This window comes from Clarias gariepinus, chromosome 5 (genome assembly GCF_024256425.1).
Source record: "Clarias gariepinus isolate MV-2021 ecotype Netherlands chromosome 5, CGAR_prim_01v2, whole genome shotgun sequence".
NCBI classification, from domain to species: Eukaryota; Metazoa; Chordata; class Actinopteri; order Siluriformes; family Clariidae; genus Clarias; species Clarias gariepinus.
In genome coordinates, this window is record NC_071104.1 from 5,599,206 (window position 1) to 5,620,285 (window position 21,080).

The 21,080-nt window shown below is 39.2% G+C and overlaps 1 protein-coding gene across 3 annotated transcripts in view; it reads right to left on the bottom strand.

The window, feature by feature from the left end:
- ranbp2 (RAN binding protein 2) overlaps positions 1-20,157 on the bottom strand; it is a 38,139-nt gene extending 17,982 nt beyond the window's left edge. For 2 of the 3 annotated variants that reach the window (XM_053496954.1, XM_053496953.1), the window contains exons 1-16: positions 19,339-20,156; positions 17,503-17,570; positions 17,274-17,385; positions 16,450-16,602; positions 13,333-13,563; positions 13,070-13,212; positions 12,802-12,997; positions 8,768-9,059; positions 7,702-7,880; positions 6,183-6,364; positions 5,859-5,982; positions 1,026-1,187; positions 793-930; positions 527-658; positions 219-428; positions 31-114 (exon numbers count right to left, since the gene is read on the bottom strand). In XM_053496954.1, the coding sequence (XP_053352929.1) occupies positions 31-114; positions 219-428; positions 527-658; positions 793-930; positions 1,026-1,187; positions 5,859-5,982; positions 6,183-6,364; positions 7,702-7,880; positions 8,768-9,059; positions 12,802-12,997; positions 13,070-13,212; positions 13,333-13,563; positions 16,450-16,602; positions 17,274-17,385; positions 17,503-17,570; positions 19,339-19,410 (2,478 nt within the window). In that variant the 5' untranslated portion in view covers positions 19,411-20,156. Of the gene's footprint in view, positions 1-30; positions 115-218; positions 429-526; positions 659-792; positions 931-1,025; positions 1,188-5,858; positions 5,983-6,182; positions 6,365-7,701; positions 7,881-8,767; positions 9,060-12,801; positions 12,998-13,069; positions 13,213-13,332; positions 13,564-16,449; positions 16,603-17,273; positions 17,386-17,502; positions 17,571-19,338 lie in introns of all 3 variants that reach the window. The other variant, XM_053496955.1, reaches the window with a different exon arrangement.
- Between the last annotated feature and the right edge of the window lie 923 nt (positions 20,158-21,080).

Genomic DNA, 21,080 nt, shown 5'->3' on the forward strand with positions numbered 1-21,080 from the left:
GAAATGAAAAGTTACTGGTTGCAATCTGACCTTCAAGGCCTCGACATGTTGGCAGAGCATCTGCAAGAGAGACTTCTGATCCTCCACCCAGTGAGGGGGTGTTTTTGGAGAGAACTATAAATCAATACCACAAAAAAAAGGGAACACCTTAATAATGTAAACAACAAGGAACAAATTCGAGCATAAAAAATAATGTAGAAAAAAAAACACTAATATACCACTGATCTCTTAGAGGGGGAGCGGACACTTTTGGCTGGAGAGGACATGGAGAACTTATGGGAAGCAGCTCCAGCTGGATCTGTGAGTGACCGCGGGCTTGAAGTCATCGGAAGGCCTTCATGAACTACATCCACATCATCTCCACTCTCTCCAAGCTGCTGATTGACATCATTGAGAAGGTCCATGATTTCCTCCATTGACACAGGAACCTGGAATGTAAATGTGAAATGCAATCTTCAGTTTGTGTAATTAAGCCTCTGACAGTACAGTATTATAAAGAAATGGTGGTTGGGATTAGATCCTGGACCTTCTCCATGTCATCTCCATTGGCGAGGTAGACCTTCGATAAGTACTTCTTGAACAGCTGGAGAAGGTTGATGCACCGGTCTTGACTTTCCTCAACTCCGTTTCCGGCCTCCTCAGAGAGTCTCTGATAGATCTGGTACGATGAGGAGGAGAAAAAACAACAAAAAACAAAAAAACAGGGTAAACGCCAAGCCTCTTGATGAAACGTCATTTAAATTAGGCAAAAATAACTCCTTTATGTGAGGCAACATAAATTTCATAGCGTACCCGAGCAAGATACCAGTAGGAAGAGACACAGTCGAGCTTCTCCAGCATCGGGATGGCCTGAACTGTTTTGCCCTCGATGTCGAGAAGAATAGCGGTAGCTATCGTAGCCTCCTCTTCATAGCCTTTAACTTCAGAAACCTATCAAAGAAAAGGGGGAAATTAAACATTTTTTAAACAAATTCAAGTAAAAACCAAATCAAAAATGGAAGTAAAAGAAGTCGTGGTCACTTTACCTGCATGTTCTTACTAGCGAAATGCATGAATAATGGATCAAGAGGTTCAGGAATGCTGCGTCTCTTCTCGATTTTCTCAAGTAGGGGGAGCACAACATTCCAGTAGTGCACACTACGGCCAACATATTCTTTCTGGTCGTAGTAGGAGTTCACACCATCACCCTGCAGGGAGAGATTGATGAAATACTGCATCTCTGCCTAGGTAATGAACAGCAGTTATATTTTTGAAAAAATAAATAAATAAAAAACAATAAAGCACAATGAGAGATCACTTAAACACTTGATGTTGCATAGTAAAATCAACAGTAAAAATCAGATGTTGCTACATTTGTATGGTACATTTAATACTGAAAATAAGAGGATTGTTCATACACACACACACACACACAATGTGATGAGAACTGAATGAAGATCTAGAATTGGGACTAAACAGCTGTGTGTTTGTTAGTGAGCATAAAGACTGGACTTTGGAGTGATGGAAAGAGTTCATGTGACCTGATGAGTCCAGACTGATCCTATTCCAGAGTGATGAGTGTGTCAGGGTAAAATAGTGTCCACTGTACAAGCCTCAGGAGACAATGTTATGATCTGGGGTTGATCAGTTGTCTCGGGTCTAGACTCAGTAACGTTATGTGGAAATTAAATGAAGTCAGCTGACAACCTCAATGTACTGAATCACCAGGTTATCACATCAATGGAGTTTTTCTTTTTCCCTAATGGCATTAGAAATCATTTTCACACATAAACTGGACACCACAGAGTCCTAACCTTAACTCTTTGTGATGTTCTGAAGAAGACCTTATGGAACAGCTCGACTCCCTTCATCAATACAAAATCTTTAAAAAAAATTATAATTTCACTTGTAAAGGAAATAAAACCCATGATGGGAAACGATGTCATCAAAACAACACAATAGTTAATGAGTGCCATCAAAGCTAAAGATGGTCAAATAAATCCTTTAGGTGAGTGTACGTGTGTATATATATATATATATATATATATATTAGTGCTGTCAAAATTAGTGCGTTAACGCATGTGATTAATTTGAAATATTTAATGCATAAAAAAAAATTAACGCAATTAACGCGGTTGCAGTTTTTTTTATTTCCTGTTGTGGCCGACGTGTGTTCAACGTGCAAAGAAGTATGGATAAGACCAAGGAAGGACTTTTAGACGGAAGGTTTCAGTATAAAACTCTGCTGGATGGTTCTGTGGATAAAACAAAAGTAATCTGTACATTTTGCAAAGCCAAATTTAAATACCAGAGAAGTAATTCGTCTTTGACATATCACTTAAAAGCAAAACACCCCACCGAAACAATCTCTACAGGGCCTCGCCAATGTAAATTGCATTGATTGTTTTGAAATTTAAATGACACAAATGGCACATACCTGTGTTTTTATTTCTGTAATAAATATGGCTTTCAAGCCAACAGTTAATTTGGAGAATATTGATGGTTTATTGCAGGTATGTTGTTTACATGAGAAAATGTGTGTTACAAGTTAAACAAAAATTCCAATAAACAATCATATTTGAATTTAAATAGTTTCATTGTCTTGAGTTTACATTAATTATTTACATTTAAATATCCAAAAAGTTTCAGTCTTTTAATTGTGATTAATCGCGATTAATTGCAAAAAATTGTGCGATTAATTAGTTAATTTTTTTAAATCGATTAACAGCACTAATATATATATATATATATATATATATATATATATATATATATATAGTTATATATATATATATATATATATATATATATATAGTTATTACACACACACACAATCACCTAAAGGATTATTAGGAACACCATAGTAATACGGTGTTTGACCCCCTTTCGCCTTCAGAACTTCCTTAATTCTACGTGGCATTGATTCAACAAGGTGCTGAAAGCACTCTTTAGAAATGTTGGCCCATATTAATAGGATAGCATCTTGCAGTTGATAGAGATTTGTGGGATGCAGATCCAGGGCACAAAGCTCCCGTTCCACCACATCCCAAAGATGCTCTATTGGGTTCAGATCTGGTGACTGTGGAGGCCATTTTAGTACAGTGAACTTATTGTCATGTTCAAGAAACCAAGCTTTGTGACATGGTACATTATCCTTCTGGAAGTAGCCATCTGAGGATGGGTACATGATGGTCATAAAGGGATGGACATGGTCAGAAACAATGCTCAGGTAGCCTGTGGCATTTAAACGATGCCCAATTGGCACTAAGGGGCCAAAAGTGTGCCAAGAAAACACCCCCCTTGTGGTAACAAGGCATGATGGATCCATGTTCTCATTCTGTTTACGCCAAGTTCTGACTCTACCATTTGAATGTCTCAACAGAAATCAAGACTCATCAGGCCAGGCAACATTTTTCCAGTCTTCAACTGTCCAGTTTTGGTGAGCTCGTGCAAATTAGAAATGCGAGCAGCCTATGACGCGTTTGGTTCAGCGCTGGACCGACCAATCAGACAGCGCCCTGCGTCACTGCTTCGACATTACGGACTGGAAAGTTTTCCCGACTGCCGCTGGCAACATCAACAACTATGCTGAGTACGTAACGGACTTCATTCACAAATGCATCGATGAAGTCGTACCGCGGGTCAATGTACGGATTTACCCCAACCAGAAGCCATGGTTTAACGGAGAGGTCCGCGCAGCGCTCAAAGCACGGACTGCAGCCTTTAAATCCGGAGACCCAAGTGAGTACAAATCATCCCGGTATGCACTCAGAAAAGCAATAAAAACTGCCAAAGGACAGTACAGAGAAAAGGTGGAATCCTGCTATAGCAACTATAACATCAGGAACATGTGGAGTGGACTGAAGACCATCACAGACTACAAGGGGATAAGATGCAGAGTGGGGGAGGTAACTGCTTCTCTACCTGATGAGCTGAACACCTTCAATGCACGCTTTGATAACCACCTATCTCAGGAGCTGTTACTGGAAAAGGACAGCTGCCCTCTTCAGATATCTCAGGCTGACATGTGTAAATACTTCAGGAAAGTAAACACACGGAAAGCTCCGGGACTAGACAATATCCCAGGTTGTGTCTTCAAAGCATGCGTCCGTGAGCTAGCTGATGTCTTCACAGACATTTTTAACCTTTCAACACCATCAAACCACCTAGACTGGTCAAGAAACTCTGCGACCTGGGTATCAGTTCCTCCCTGTGCAGCTGGATCCTAGACTTCCTGACAGACAGACCTCAAGTGGTTCGGATCGACAACATCACCTCATCCGTACGAACACTCAGCACCGGTGTCCCTCAGGGATGTGTGCTCGGCCCCCTACTGTACACCCTGTTCACCCACGACTGTACAGCAACATATAGCTCTAACACCATCATCAAATTTGCAGACGACACCCCCATCATCGGCTGCATTTTTGATGGAGATAAGTCGGCATACAGGGCAGAGGTGAGAGCCCTGACATCATGGTGCCGCGACAACAACCTGCTGCTCAATGTCAGCAACACTAAGGAGCTCATCGTGGACTACAGGAGACTGCAGGGAGGAAGCCACACCCCCATCCACATCGGGGGAGCAGAGGTGGAGAGAGTCAGCTGCTTCAGATTCCTGGGCATCAATATCAGCGAGGATCTGAGTTGGTCACACCACACAGCGGCTCTTCTTCCTGCGGCGCCTGAGGAGGATCGGCATGGACCCCAGAATACTCACAAACATCTATCAATGCACATCGAGAGTATTCTATCTGGCTGCATCCCCACCTGGGATGGCAGCTTTTATGCTTTAGATCACAAAGCTCTGCAGAGGGTGGTGAGATCAGCACAGCGCATCACCAGGACTGAATTGCCAGCCATGCAGGACCTCTACAGACAGCGCTGTAGGAGGAGGACGCAGCGGATCCTCTCTGACCCCAGCCACAGATTTTTCACGCTCCTGCCGTCGGGCAGGTGGTACAGGAGCATCAAGACCCGCACCAGCAGATACAGAGACAGTTTCTATCCACAAGCCATCAGGCTTCTGAACTGCTGACATTCTGCACACACCAATACACACTCACCACAACCACTGGACTCTTAACAATGTCACGTTAACAATGCCACTTTAAATATATATTCAAAATACTTCATTGCATCTTGCACTGTTATATGTAAATACTAAATTATCTTTAGCTTACTTGCACATACATATCCGCCTCAAGGTTGTGCGTGTTGTGGCTTCACAAATGCTTTGCTGCATACCTCGGTTGTAACGAGTGGTTATTTCAGTCAAAGTTACTCCTCTATCAGCTTGAATCAGTCGGCCCATTCTCCTCTGACCTCTAGCATCAACAAGGAATTTTTGCCCACAGGACTGCCGCATACTGGATGTTTTTCCCTTTTTACACCATTCATTGTAAACCCTGGAAATGGTTGTGCGTAAAAATCCCAGTAACTGAGCAGATTGTGAAATACTCAGACCAGCACCAACAACCATGCCACGCTCAAGATTTCTTAAATCACCTTTATTTCCCATTCTGACATTCAGTTTGGAGTTCAGGAGATTGTCTTGACCAGGACCACACTCCTAAATGCATTAAAGCAACTGCCATATGATTGGTCGATTAGATAATTGCATTAATGAGAAATTTAACAGGTGTTCCTAATAATCCTTTAGGTGAGTGTGTGTGTGTGTATGTGTATATATATATATATATATATATATATATATATATATATATATATATATATATACACACATACTGTATATTACAGTGTGTATATTTTTTTTGGACCAGGCAGTGTATAACAGCATATTTAAAACATAACATGGTGTAATGGAACATTTCCTAAAATTGCTAAAAGAAAAAAAAAAAAGAATAAATAAAGGTTACCATTTTACTGAGATGTTTGGCCCAGTGGACGAGCAACGCAGGCTGAAGCCCATGTTTCTCTCTCGCCCGCAGTGTGTTCAGGCCGTGTTGGACAATCATTCTCAGTTTAGCGGATGTATTCGGTCTAAAGATGGAGAAAGAGTAAATCACACAATATTTCTACAATGTGTTAAAAAAAAAAATCTCTTTTTTTCTGCTAAAATCTTTTGGTTATTTGTTTCAGTCTTACTAAAGGTGAGAAAAGATCTAACCTCAGTTATCTTTGATTCTTCTATGCTTAAAAAATGAAAATGTATAGACTGTAGCTGTGTCTCTCTGACTCACACTGCCTTTTTATGAATGAGGCTGTAGACGGCGTCCCACCACTCTCTCTGTCTCTCTGAGGACAAGAGCTTCATAAGCTGCAGTGGTAAACATCTGGGCTCCTGCAGCTGGGAAGCAGGGGAGATCTTGGCCGTTTCCTGTAGCTGAGTGTGACTTGTGAACACCACACCACACAGAAACACCTGAAACCATTAAGACGACAGAGTGGAATCTTAAACATTAAACAATTAAATGCCGTTAAAAAATGTTCTGATTAAAATGTTATTAAAACTGAATGATTGTTTCACACAGTATAGCTCGGATATCTGTTAACTTGTCCACCACAAGTGGGCGCATTTACACTGGGAGATGGTGTGCAGTATTGAGTGGTGTAGTTTCAGTGGACAAACTTTTGAAGGACAGATAGGACTGATTTGTTGATTGTTTAACTATTTTAGCCTCATTTTTTTTTTTTTTTTACACATTTTACCTGTTGGAATTGTTACTGGGACAGTTTAAATAAAACTTTTACATTTTGCTTTCAGTGACTATTAACTGACTGTTAACGTGTTCAAATAACATTGAATATGCAATGTTTAATTCATTAATAAATAATAATGAGCGCAAATCGTAATTGAGAATAGGTTCACTTACAAAAGAGACTCCTTTCATAAATTACAAGAATGGATTTATTAAACTATAAACCTTTATTAAATCTGATTATTATTAGTATTGAATTATACAGTGTACGCTGCACATGCGTATGAGCTGTTGCCATGGAAACAATAACATTTAATAAATTTAATCTTGACTAGTGCAAGGATGCGTCGTTGACAGGTAGAGATTGTAAAAATTATTGAAATGTTAAAGCTAAAAATAATCTGCTGATCTTTAACGTAAATCAGTGATATTATTATTGTTATTATTATTATTTGAGGTTGAAGCCCACGTACATGTCTGTGTGTCTCTCTGTACAGCAGAACTCTAACTTAATACAAAGAAATCCCATTCTGTAAGGTTGAGTATCTTACGCCTTGTTTACACTAAGTTGTTCTTCTTTGGTGGTCAGACAAATACACTCCCTGTTCGGTAATCGAAGAGTGAATCACAGATGAGAAATGGAAAAAGTAGATAAAAGGATAAAGATGAAGTTTTGTCTTAAAACCACTCCAGCGTGTTAAAATTTACTTATACCACTTCAGCGCTGTTATTTCAGCCAAAGTGAAAATATGAACATAGATACACACAGACAGAAATTCCTCTGAGACTGGTGTCGTCTTCTCCAGTGTATGAAATGTAAAGATATCTTATCATTGAATAAGCAAGTTCTGACCAAACTAGAGACAAAACCTCTCTTATTTATATAAATATTAGGGCCTGAACTATAACTCATCTTCCAGCTGTGCATCACTAGAATGTGGAATAAACCTGGCTCTCTAATGTCTAGACAGCTAAACAAATAGAAAAGTTTCCACTCCTGGGAAATGCTACAACAACTTTAACCACAACACCCTAAACAAATAAATGAACAGAATTTCACCTCAAGGTCAAGCAGACAGATGGACTCAGGAGCGTTGGTGTCCAGTTTGAACGTCTCCAGAGTCAGACGAGGAAAGAGCTGCTTAAGCCAGTCTTTCACTGGGGGTCTTTGGCCCATCATCGACCACTGCAGTCCCAGCCAGGTCAGGTGCTGTAAATCCCCACAGTGCAGGATGGAGCCTAACGGCAACAAATATGAAAAGTTCATTATGGGCACTGTTTTTAAACCAGCTAGTGACGGGAACAGCTGCTGCAGTGATTTAAACTGTCAGTGTGATCAATTTAATAAGATAACATGTTTAAAAATCTTACTCAATTCTGCCATAAACACATAGATAATGAGTGTGACTACACACTTTACACCTACACTAGGGGTAGGCAAGTTCAGTCCTAGAGAGTTCAGCTCCAACCTTAATCAGACACACCTGAACAAGCTAATCAAGGTCTTCAAGAAGGCTAAAGGCAGGCGAGGTCCCCCCCCCCCCACAGAGCCAAAATCTGCAGGACTGAAGTTTTTTAAGGCGAACTTGTATACCAGGAAACAACAAGATTACACAGGAAGCCTGTCGTCTGCTAAAAACTTTATTATAAAGTGGCAATTAACAAAAAAGTTAACAGTTTATAAAAGTAAATATAATGTTCATCAGCCTTGATGTTCAGTATTTAAGGCAAATTATTTTCAATATTTAATTATTTATAATTTAATTATACAAGTAAACAATATGTAATTTAATTATAATTTTAGGCGGTGAGACGGGCCTGTGTGGTGTTGGAGCGGGCGATGAGACGGTTCCCAGCATGCAGTACCTACCAAAGCTTATATCGTACAGAATAGAAGTCACTTCACTGCCTCCACACCCTCTACTGTACACCAGTGTTACAGTTATAACAGTTTAGAGTAGCGCTTAGACGCAGAATTCCTTCTATTGTGTGCTTTAACCTAATTAAATTTGAATTTAGTGATGATTCTGGTCTACATACCAGAGAGCTACATACAAACTGGTTACTGATGAGCTTGTGTGTGTGTGTGTGTGTGTGTGTGTGTGTGTGTGTGTGTGTGTGTGTACCATTGTCCCACTTAGCCAGGTCTTGTCTGTCCGGTAACTGAGTGCTGATGTTGAAGATTGTGTCACTGCTGATGAACGAGAGATCCCGGTGACCCTGTGTACTGAACAGCGTCTCAAACAGAGCATCCTGTCCACTCCTGTTCCCAAACACCTCCACCACCTCCTTCACAAATTGCTCGTTCTCCTGGTTCAGGTTCAGCAGCATGTGTCCTGCTTGGCTTTGGCGATAACAAGCTAAGGCTTTTAGCGATGCACGCTCACTGGTTTCAGGCTTCGTCTTTGGTCTTGGAACCTAAAATGGGAGGCAGAACAGTAAGGAATAAAGAACTGAAACACTGAGCACAAGCGCTGACTGAATACACAGCCCGGTCCTGGAGAATTGCTAAAGCTCTACTTAGCAAATCGTGCCTCAGGGCAGGAAAGTATTTTTAATCACATCGTACGCAGCTGATCATTACATGACAAGAACAGTGTGAGGTTTATTTAAACAGTCAAGAAAAAAAAATTAAGAAATCCTAAAACCTCATGACCTCGCTCGTCATCCTGTAGGTCAGGGGCACAGAATTAAAATTTAAGAGGGTCAGAGGGCAAAGTGTACAGAGGTTAGAATTTTCCTGTTTGTGTTAGGATTCACATCTCTATATACAGTCACTGTAAGCACATTTCACCAGCATTTCAATAATATTTATTGATAAGTTTTTAAGTTTTCTACATTAATAATGCGGACAGTTTGATCTTTGATGTCCGTATGTATTCCCTTTTATATGTATTTGTACAGAATGCAAAAACAAGCTTTAATCAACCTTTAGTAAGCAAATGCTAATGAATTTGCACTTTTAGTTTGGGTATTTTACACACCCTGAACTCAGGCTATTGTGGAAATTCTCTCTCCACCAACCAGTGTTTAATCTCATATTGGCGCTTCAACATCACTGCTTTTAATAATCCCCCAGTTTTGGGAACATACACGATAAACTGGTTTTAAACCTTGTGCAGGAGGAATAAACAAACAAAAAACACTGATCTGTCTGTGGATCTTTTAAGGTTCTGGGGTCCTTTCTTCATACGTCGTATGACACATCCGAGATGAACTGACACATCTAAGATGAGATCATCGTGCTAATTACGATCCGGCTAAGTCGGTTCTTCGAGCTCACCTGTTGTTGATGATTAATATAGGTGGGTTGAGTTGTCTAGGATTATTGTGCGTTTGTTTAAAAGGTGATATGCATCGACAGTAGAAACACTGATCACAAGCCCTCCGATTGGTTGATGAAATAGAAAAAGAGCTCAATTTTTTTTGTAACACGTGTTATGCACTGAAATGCCCCCTGCCATGGATTGCCCCCCAACATAATCTGTATCAAACATTATATTAAAACATAAATTCATAGGTTAATGGTTTACAAATTACAATAAAATAAAATAAGCAATATGAAAATAAATATGTTGTATATGAAAAAATAGAAATATATATTTTTCTCAAATACATGTATACTTTGATAGTTTATTTTATAATAAAATTAGTTTTATCCAAGTTTGCATTATAATTTCCTTTTATTTTTTTTTTATTTTATTATATTTTTATTATATATAAATATTTATTTGCATATTTATGACAAACCACTAAAAAATAAATGGGTCACAAAATAAACATTATACAAGAATTTGTATTAATGGTCTTGACGGCTGTCTCGTGCCTAGGGTAATATTACTATTATATTATATAATATAATAGTAATATCATAGTTAATAATAATAAACCTATACATTTATGTTCTAATATAATATTTAATAGCGATATAGATACTTTTCTTTTCCCACACGAGTCAGTCCGCGTCAGTCGTGCTCTTTAACCAATCAGATGTGACCTCGCCATTTCAACCAATCATAACCCGCCAGGAGCGCGGGCTAAATCCTGTTTACATGAAATGAAGCCGCTCCCGAGCAGGCTCAAGCTTACGGACATGTTGCTATGACAGCAAATGGATCCAGACCTGTAGTCCGCCAGTTACTGACGCCTGCTCTAGACTATGAAAAATAAAACACAGTTCATAGTCAAGACGCAGTGATTTAAAAGAGCAAATACCACAATCTCATTTAAAAAATAAATTTATTCTGTAAAGTCAAACAGGTCTACTATAGCAGGGCAAATCAGCTTAGCTTTAGACTTCAGTGCACAAGTCTTAGACACTCAGAACTGACTGACAGCGAGGGGTCTACAAGAAAGGGGTTTCTACATTTTAAGAAATACTATAAAAAGCAAGTACTGTGCAGGTTTATAAGGAAATGAGCTGCTTAGTTTAGCTGAACATCCTACAGAACCAGTCAGTCCTGTTGAGGTTCTAGTTTACCACACCTGCTTCTACTGATATTTCCCCAGATCATGGGACATTTGTTTTTGCTGGAAAACTGTTTAGAAATCAGAAATGTTTTGACATTTATCGAATTTTAGAAATATACTCATATCTGGTCATTTCTGCATTTTTCACCTAAAAAGAATGAAGCCACAAGCAGACACATCGGATAATATTACATCATCTTAAACAACATGACCTCTCCTTAGTCATCGCTCCTGAGCTGTTCTGAATCATCTCTGAACAGTCCGTGTTATTTATGGCTAAAGCGAGCTACAAAGCTAACTAGCGTCTTAACACAAGGCTGAATCCCAAATCCCTCTTTAACCCCTGATCAAGGGCACTATTTACTTGGATACTTAAAAGAAGGGACTGGACTTCTTTTATGGTGCACTAGCTTTGTATTTAATGCTATTTTGGATTTGAACTTGCAACAGTGGAATAAGTGGAAAATTGAAAAAGAAAAAAAACCTTTACAGAAATGTCTACTGCGTCCATGGTTTATTTTTCTCTTTACCCTTTGACTACATTACAGTACCATAATAGTGGTACAGTAAATTGTATAGTAAGAATTTAAAACTATTTTCACACTTGCCTACAACCTTGTACATCTCATACACGCACAACAATGCAAAGTTTTAATTCAGACAAAATTTAAATTTAGCCCTGTGGCGAGGGCGTGTATGTGCCATCAGCGCTTTGTGGCTGGCTGAGTGTGAGTAGGAAGTAGTGGTTGATAATTTTACTTGACAATTTGCAAATGAATTTGGATAATTCTGATGACTTTTTTTTTCCCCTCTTAAAGGGCACAGAAAATTATTACGTCCACTGTCCCTGAAATACACCTGGTCTAGAGACAACCACAAAATGCCATCACTGTCACTATGAACAGTCCACTATTGGTGCAACGATGAATCAATGTTTTCAAATAAATCAAAAGTTGGCAATTAATTTAAGTTTTGATTAATTGATGACGTCATTCTCACGTGACCTGTAAACGCTCTGACGTGGAGGTCTTACTGGAGTGAAGTGAGTAATAGCGTGATGGCCAACACCTCTACCAGCAAAAATCTCCCAAGTGTGGAAACATTTTACTCTGAACTCGAGCACAACAGCCGCTAGATGCGAAAGTCAAGTGGGAGAGGATTCTAACCTGAATAATTGTGGATAATTACTGACTGAGAGTCGTGTTTTTATATCCAGTTCTCCTCAATTAACCCTTTTAAGTGAAATTCACACACACTTTCCTTGACCACGCCCCTACACCACAGACTAAATCTCAGATTTATTAACACTTCACCTTAACTTCCAAAACTGCCACCTGAGACCTTTAAGCTTTAATTAATAGTTATATTTCATTGTTGCTGCTTTGCTTTTCCTTGGCTTTAGATTTTGTTTCAACAGGAAAGTTCAGAACTGCACAAGGTTACGGGTTAATTCAAGAGGGAGGACAAGGCACATGACACGCTTCCCTGCTGCACACAGAGGTAGGGGATGAGAACGTAGAGCAGACGCCCGTGATTGGCTAGCGCTGCTATGACTAATGGCAATACAGATGACGAAGTGAATGAAAATGTTACACCCCTAGTGCGCTCCCGCCTGCACATCTGTAACACAGCTGGCTGGAGGATCTTTATAAAATGATCACGCTTTGTTTTTTTTAATGTATTTTTTTACCTGATAAGCCAGAAGGTAACAGAGCGCTGCTAAATCTACAACAGTTCTCCACGGCTGCTCCTTTTCCACAGCCATCTTCAGCAGCAGCGTCCCAGCATACAGGTACAGATGAGCCCTCATTTCCGCGAATACCTCCAGGAGCTCGTCCGTCGCTTTTGAGGCGGTGTTTTTAAGATCCTGCATAGCCCGGTCAAAACTACAACCAGAAAAGATCATTTACATGTCTGTATATATAATTTATATAATATAAATAAAATAAAAGTCTTACGTCTGAAGTGCATTCGCGCTTTCCCTGGAGTCTTTTTCAGCAAGAGTGAGCCTCAGCAGATTACCCTGAGCCAGCAACAGCTCCTTTTGGATCTTTCGACACACCTTCTCATTAGAGGATACACTCGGTTGTTTCACGTAATCCTGCAGAGCACATTACATATTTAAAATACTTCTCTTACTGATGCCATTAAATCAGATGATTTTAAATCAGATCTAAACATAATCACTTGCTCCTCCAGAGTAGAGCGTAACTTCACCAACCTGAAGTGTTTGGACGAAGGTGGTGTACCATTCCAGGCTGTGTCTTAAGTCCCCGGAGCGTTCCACAGCCAGACAGTGTTTAGCCGCTTCTTCCAGACGCTTATCCAGGCAGTAGAGCTCCACCAGTCTGCGGTTAACGTGGGTGTCATAGGGGCGCAGCTGGAGCTCAGACTGCAGCAGGTCATAAAGCTGGTTCCAGCCTTGCTTTCCCTGAACACTCAACAGTTTCTCCTACACAAACACACACACATGTTTTTGGAACAAATAATTATTTTATATAAACTGGCGTTACAGATGTGACGTGTCTATAAAAAAATATATAATTACTGCAGAAATTTAGTTTGAGTGTTTCCTTTCTTTTTATTTTATCATTTTTTAGGGCTGCAACAACTAATCGATAAAATCAATGAAATTCGTTGTCAACGAATGCCGTTATCGATTAGTTGGGCTGCTCACGTCACTGAGGCGTGCGACCACGAGATGCACAAATACACACAGATACACAGCCGCTCACACAATGGAGGTTACAAAAGCGTCTGCAGGAAAAAGCGCGCGCCCTGAGTCCTCCAAGGTATGGGAGTGATTTACATTAAACGCCTCTAAAAAAGACGGTATCTGCACGCTATACAAGACCGAGCTTTCATGGCATGTCATGCACGAATACTTAAAAAGAAAACATGTTGGTGTTACGGATGGCGAAACGTAAGCAGGGTCAGTAAAAACTGTATCTCCATCGTGTAAAAGTTGAAGTGCTTTTAGTTTAAACTGTTTGCTAACTTCAGGACAGTCGCGCTAGATCTGTTCACGTGCTACTCGCTAGCATCACATTGCGTAGCACATAGCATCACCTCATGAGCAATAGTGATTAGTTAAATGGCGCTATTTTAGATCAGCTTAATTTACACGGTGCGAATAACAGTAGAATATTACTATTAGTGATTGTTGTGGTTTTCAGCGAATGCAAATAACAGTATATTTGTGACTATTAGATTTTTGCATTTCTACAGTTTTTTTTAATAGTCCACTACAAAGTTAACTTGTAATTTACTGTGGTTTTACTTATGAATACATAATTTTATTATACAAAATTACATTATTTTAGCCGTTTATATCTTAACAACTGAATATATCAGTGTATTTTTTAAACTATATACACTCAACAAAAATATGAACGCAACACCTTTGTTTCTGCTCCGATTTTTCATGAGATGGACTTAAAGATCTAAAATTCATTCCAGTTACACAATATTACCATTTCTCTCAAACATTCCAGGGTGGCCTTTTATTGTGGGCAGTATAAGGTACACCTGTGCACTACTCATGATGTCAGATCAGCATCTTGATGTGGCACACCTGTAAGGTGTGATGGATTATCTCAGCAAAGCAGAAGTGCTCACTATCACACATTTAGACTGATTTGTGAACAATGTTTGAGAAAAATGGTAATATTGTGTATCTGGAATGAATTTTAGATCTTTAAGTCCATCTCATGAAAAATCGGAGCAGAAACAAAGGTGTTGCGTTTATATTTTTGTTAATGGTGTGTATATTTATACTGTATATATTATATACTACATTTCATTTAAGGTTTAAAATGTCAAAATTAAAGATTATTAAACTCTTTATGTGGCTTTTGCATTTTTAAAAGTTTATTTTTTATACATAAATAATACCCTGATTTTTTTTTTTTATAGTTATAAGCGAAATATCAAATTAAAGAAGCGGTTAGGGCTTATCCCATTAATCGAAAACATAATCGCCCAACTAATCGATTATCAAAATAATCGTTAGTTGCAGCCCTATCATTTTTTGTGTCTCTGTAGTTTCTGATGCTCACCATTAGACTGTAATGTTTAATTTACGAGTAAAACTTTAGTCGGTATAAGCAGGTGTGGTATATTCACCATCTTTTCCCCCATGGTAAGGTGGAGCTTGGCATGGAATTGCCCAGTAATAATTAAAAAAAAAATTTAAATAAAGGATATTTCAAACATTATTTGCACTATTTTATGACAACGAATCAAGATGGCTGCTCACATCAATAAACAAAGTACAGCAAAGCTTTTAAATGAGTTATACAGTATAAAAAGGTCGGGCAATCAAATGTAATCTTGCCCATGTGAATTATTTCATTTCTGTTTTTATTCTGTTAATACTTCACCTGTGCATGTTAATGTGCTGCACTCCTTTATAAAAAAAAAAAATAAATAAAAAATCCAGTTGAGCATAATCACAGTACAAACCTTGCCAGTGAACTATGAGGGACAAATAAATATGTTAGTTCATTGTCTATACCACTTTATCAAGTATACAGAGTCACGGGCGACTAGTCAAGATACACCCTGAACATACATATACACGGTCATTCACACACCACCGGCAATTTGGGAACACCAATTAGCCTAACTGACAGGTCTTCGGACAGTGGAAGGAAACCCGGAGAACATGAAACTCCATGCACTCATAGATGGGAATCGAACCTGGACCCTGAAGGTGCAAGTCGACAGTGCTAACCACTACCTGGTTAATCAAGATATTGATTTGAGGTCAAATGTCGCAGCATTATTAGTTTTAGTTGAATAAGCTTACAGACATTCATCTGTAAAATCTAAGACACTGTCGAAACAGTTAAACTTTGGGACAGAAACTACCCGAGTTAGCTGCCTAGCACAACGCTAACAAAAGCCAAACTTCCCACTTGGACCAAACACACCCAAGTCTGAAAAGCCCTATAAATTCTATGTATTATTTGAATAAATTCCTACACATCCTTAGAACGTGCTGCCTTGTTTCTCTTCATTTGAATTAACCAAATTAATGGGGAAAATCCTTCAGCACTCTATATACCTCTGAGCAGAAGAAATTAGGCACTGTTTGTTGTAAAAATCCACAACGTTCTAGATGTTTTAATTAACATTCAAAAAGTTTGGACCGGTTACTAATAAGTAGCAAAATGCCTGCAGTGATTCCTTTATCTGCAAGGATCGATGTATAAAAAGCTTTTCAGACAGACAGACTCTCTCTCACTAACACCCCACTATCCCACATTAAATTATTTACTTTAAAACCCATTATATATATTTAAAAAATAATAATAATAATTGTTGCTGTACAAACCCTCAGGTCGAAGACTGCAGGGTGACCCGGAAAATGCTTGGCAGCCTTCTCCACCCAGAATTCTGCCCTGCTGTCGAGCTCCGGTTTACTGCACAGCAGTTCAGCCACTTTCAGAACCAGGTCCCGCTGGGCCGGGTTCAGGTCCACTGAACGCTAAACACAGGAATCAGGGAAAAAGATCAATTACATGGGAAAAACTAAATTATTATTTTATACAGAAACATCCAGCAACAGGTTACATAATATGTAATATTACATTATTACACACACACACATATATATATATATATATAAAAAGGGACGTTCAAGTCAAACCAGGACTTGTGATGACTAAATGAAGGCATAAAACTAATAGACAGAAGACTAGAAGTGAAGTGCGGTGATGAGACTCTTAGCCGCAGTAAAACATTTGAACGTTTTAAAAAAGGCTGTATGTCTGTGAATGACAATCCAGGCCGAGGTGTCTCTGAGCCCACTGAAGTCGTTCCTGTGAACATTCGGCGAGTGGAACTCAGCTGGGAGTCCTGACTTCGCTCCAAGCCATTTCCAAATGTTCCTCGGAGGCCGGCGTCTCAGACATGAAGCAGGTAGTTTAATCATGGCTCCAATGTACTGAGAAAACTTTCTACCTTGATGGTGTTCAAGCTCTAGTAAAACACTGGTACTAAACAGTGGATTAGTGTAGCAGGGGATTATATAGAGAAATAAAGGACGTTTTTAGTCTCACAAGTGTTTTCTGTTATTCTGCACAATCAGAAGTTCCCCTTTTACTTGAACGCTCCTTGTATAATGAAGTAATGTCATGTGATAAATAATTAACATACCTTGTAACATCCGACTGCTTTTTCAATTTCACCCTCTAGTTCATAAAGTTGTCCAAGAAATCGATGTGCTTTGGGATCCCTGACCTGAACTGTTAAATACGCTGACACATGTCTATAAAAGGCAGGAAAAAAAACACATAAAAAAATAATTTAACAAAGAGAGCAATTAACACACTTCACATAAAAAAATAAAGTGTTTATTATTTACAATTTCTTAAATAATTGTTACCTTTTAGCAAGTTCATACTCCTTGGCTTCAAAATATAATTTCGCAAATAAAAATCCTTTCACTGGTTTCTGCCAAAGAGAGGATCAAATTAGCACAAAAAAAAAGAATATGTTTATAATACACACACACACACTACAGTAGTGCCTCAGCTCTGTTAATAATTCTCCATCATACTGTCTGCTGCTCTTTCGGATCGTGGCTTAAACCAGTTTATATATTTTTTTTTATTCCACAAGTATCCACCTATCAATCAGAACACTGGGGAGAATGACCTGATCTGAGCAATAGCAATGAGAAATAAACCTGTGACAATCTGTTCAATTAAATCATGAAATAATCAACAGTCATGTACACACTGGATTCAAGCATTTCTCTCTTATTGCAAATAAACATCATCAGTGGGTAACATTAGGAGACATGACAAGTTTCTGGGAGGAAAATTTTGCTTTTATTCGTGATCTGTAAACTCAACAGCTGCCTCCTAACCCTGACCTAAAATCAAAGTTGGAGGACAATACTTTCTTTGTCGTCTTCTTTTTATGTATTTCAGTCAGATTAAACACGTCACAGCGAGCAGAATCACTTTACACACGTCAGGAAAAAAAGGTTACAATGCTTTAAGGGTGTAAACACACATTTTATTAGATCAGCATCCATGCGGACATAAAAGTTGGAATCTCTAATCAGACTAACAAAATATTGTCTGTAAGTGCATGTATATGATTTAAACACAGGATTGCAGAGAGAATAAACAGAAAACTAATGAACACTAATGAGCACAAGCATCATGAGAAAACTTTTTAACAGGAATCAAGTTGCACAGTTAAACAAACAAAAGTATCAGAAAATAACTAATAATTACACGTAGATTGAGATAGAGTTAGTTGTTAAACTTAATACACTAAAGCGTGTCTAATTGCTGCTTTACAAGTTGTTCCAACAATGGGACGATCACTCGAGAACCACCGAGGGACTGAATGTACATTAATTAAATGAAATCACATTTTATTCATATAACATTTTTATCAGTATGCGAGATATCATAATGATTTGGAGGCTGAATCACAGACACACACACACACAAATATAGAGAATGTAAGCGTGTGTTGGGGTTTTAGTGTGTTGGTGATATTTATTACAGACAGATGGACTTCTTGCTCTACATGCTGAGAACTCGTTCACAGCCTGATAAATATTTATTTATAATGACCTTTGATGTTCTCACTTGGAAGCAACTTCAGATAAAAACACCAAAACACTGAAACACGCACTCCTTAATAAACACAGTAAAAATGAATGTTAGCGAGTCTACAGTTACAGTTCAGACCCTGTACAGAGTTCAGACTAAACCCAGACTAAACACAACGCCTCCCTCCTGTTAGTGAGCCCCGCTCTGATAAGTTAGCTCAGTTAGTTACCCGGCTTTCCCGTGTTAGTTACCCCTCTGCCCCGCAGTGGTGCGTCGTGTTTTACCCCACACTCGGTGTGTGAGGGGCAGAAAAGCGCGTGTGTTTGGCACTCAATCTTTAAACACGTGCACCAAACGCAGTCAGTCAGTCAGACAGGCGCGCGTGCGCGCGCGCGCACACACACACACAGTTACCGCGTTTTTCACAAACAAACGTCAACAGCACGCAGAGAGACAGCTCACTTTCACTGCAACAGTTCATTTATTTCTCTCTGTCTCTCGCTCTCTCACACACACACACACCGGTCTCTCTTCCTCACACAGTCTCCCCGGTGACGGTTATCCCCACAGCGGCCTACTCGAGCTAAACACTTTAGCCTGCTAGCTAACTCGGCTAGCACGCGCAATGAGAGCCCGGTATTGCGTACCTCTTTTTGAGCCGGAGAGAGACTCTCCACTGAGGAGATGTAGCGCTCCACGTCCGCCTTATTCCGCCTCATGGCTGCGACAGACCCGCCACCCGGTCACACACTCCTGCAGATCCGCACTGAGCCGCACTGATCCCGCAGAGCCGCGCGGAACTTCAACAGATACTTCAAGCGGCGAGTCGCGTCACACAGCCAGTTATCGCGAGATCTGGGAGTCTCAGACTGCGAGGCACGAAAGACGCGCGCGCCGCGCTCAGTTAAGGCGTGTTAAAGAGGTTACAATTACAATATGAAACTACAAAAGATTAAATTATACAAATAATTAGTCTACAGTTAATTAGTAGTTATACAATATAAGCAGCCCAACAAACGTACAAATAAATAACAATAATAGGCAGAGTAAACCAACAGATGAGTAGACAAATAAATAAATAAAAATGGAAGTAAATAAATAAAATAAATAGAAGGAAAAAATCACAGTGTTCAGTTGACTCAGAATGTCGAGACAATATCAGATAAGATGTATTATTTTCTATTAGATTTAAAGAGTTCACATGGTTTTCTCAGAGCTGCAAAGCTTCGGCTGAACTGCGCGTGAGGGCAACCCAGTGACGTCAGTGTATTAACTGACGCAGTTTAATTTCTGAATAAATTCCATATTTAAATTATAAAACATAAAATGTTAGAGAAGCAAAGTTTCACAGAAATACACAGGTGGCATAAAGTCCCCGCGGACACAGTGTGTTGGTGTTTTTAGAGCACTCACTGTACACACACTTAGACACACACACACACGGTGGAGTTCAGTTTCATTTCAGCTCCAGTTATCATTTCTAAAGAAACTGTACAAATGTTCCCTGTCTGTATGTTTTTTCTGATGAATCATCCCTCAGTGTTCAGTCTGCGTCACGGCGCTCACATGGGCGTGGCTCCTCCAGCACACACACACACACACACAACAACAACAACAACAACACATGGTAAATCTAACCAAATACAAATGCTAATTAATTCACACTAATAAAATGTTATATATTTTGTGCAGGAGTGTGTATCTTTCAACTGAAAATAGTACCTTTAAAGTATTATTCAGAAGCCAATAAACAGATCAAATAGGAATAAATTTGTAAGTGTAAGGAAGTTTGTGTAAGGCATAATTATCAGACTGTTCCTGATGAGCAAGCCGAGGGCGGCAGTGGCAAAGAACCGGAAAAGACGACAATAGGAAGAACCTTGAGAGGAACCAAACTAAACAGGGAAGCCATCCTCATCTGGGTGATAATGTGGGTAATAAAGTATGACGGCAAATCAGAGTAAGTCTTAGGTATATCTGTGTGTTATGAGGCGCATGTTTAATATAACATCATAGGTGTTTAAGTTAATATAAAGTTCACCTTTATTATTTAACTTATTCATCAACTTCAATCACACACAATCAGGTAATAACTGCCCGCATCAGCTGAGAACATGACCATCTTCATGATTGTTGAGTGGAACCACCCTTAGTCACCACACACACCCAAGGCAGACCACACGAGGCTGTCCTCAGCCTGAGACCTCCACCATGTAATGAGAGCTTCAGCCAGCAGCAGGCACCAGGATGAGTCAATTTATTGTGGTTAAAAAGAACAGATGAAACAATGTTTTGAATTGTCATTTTAAGCACATAAACCTAGCTTCTTTTTCTTTTTAGTATTTTCCATAATGTGACTTTAAAGTAGTGGTTTATGTGTTCTCCCCAT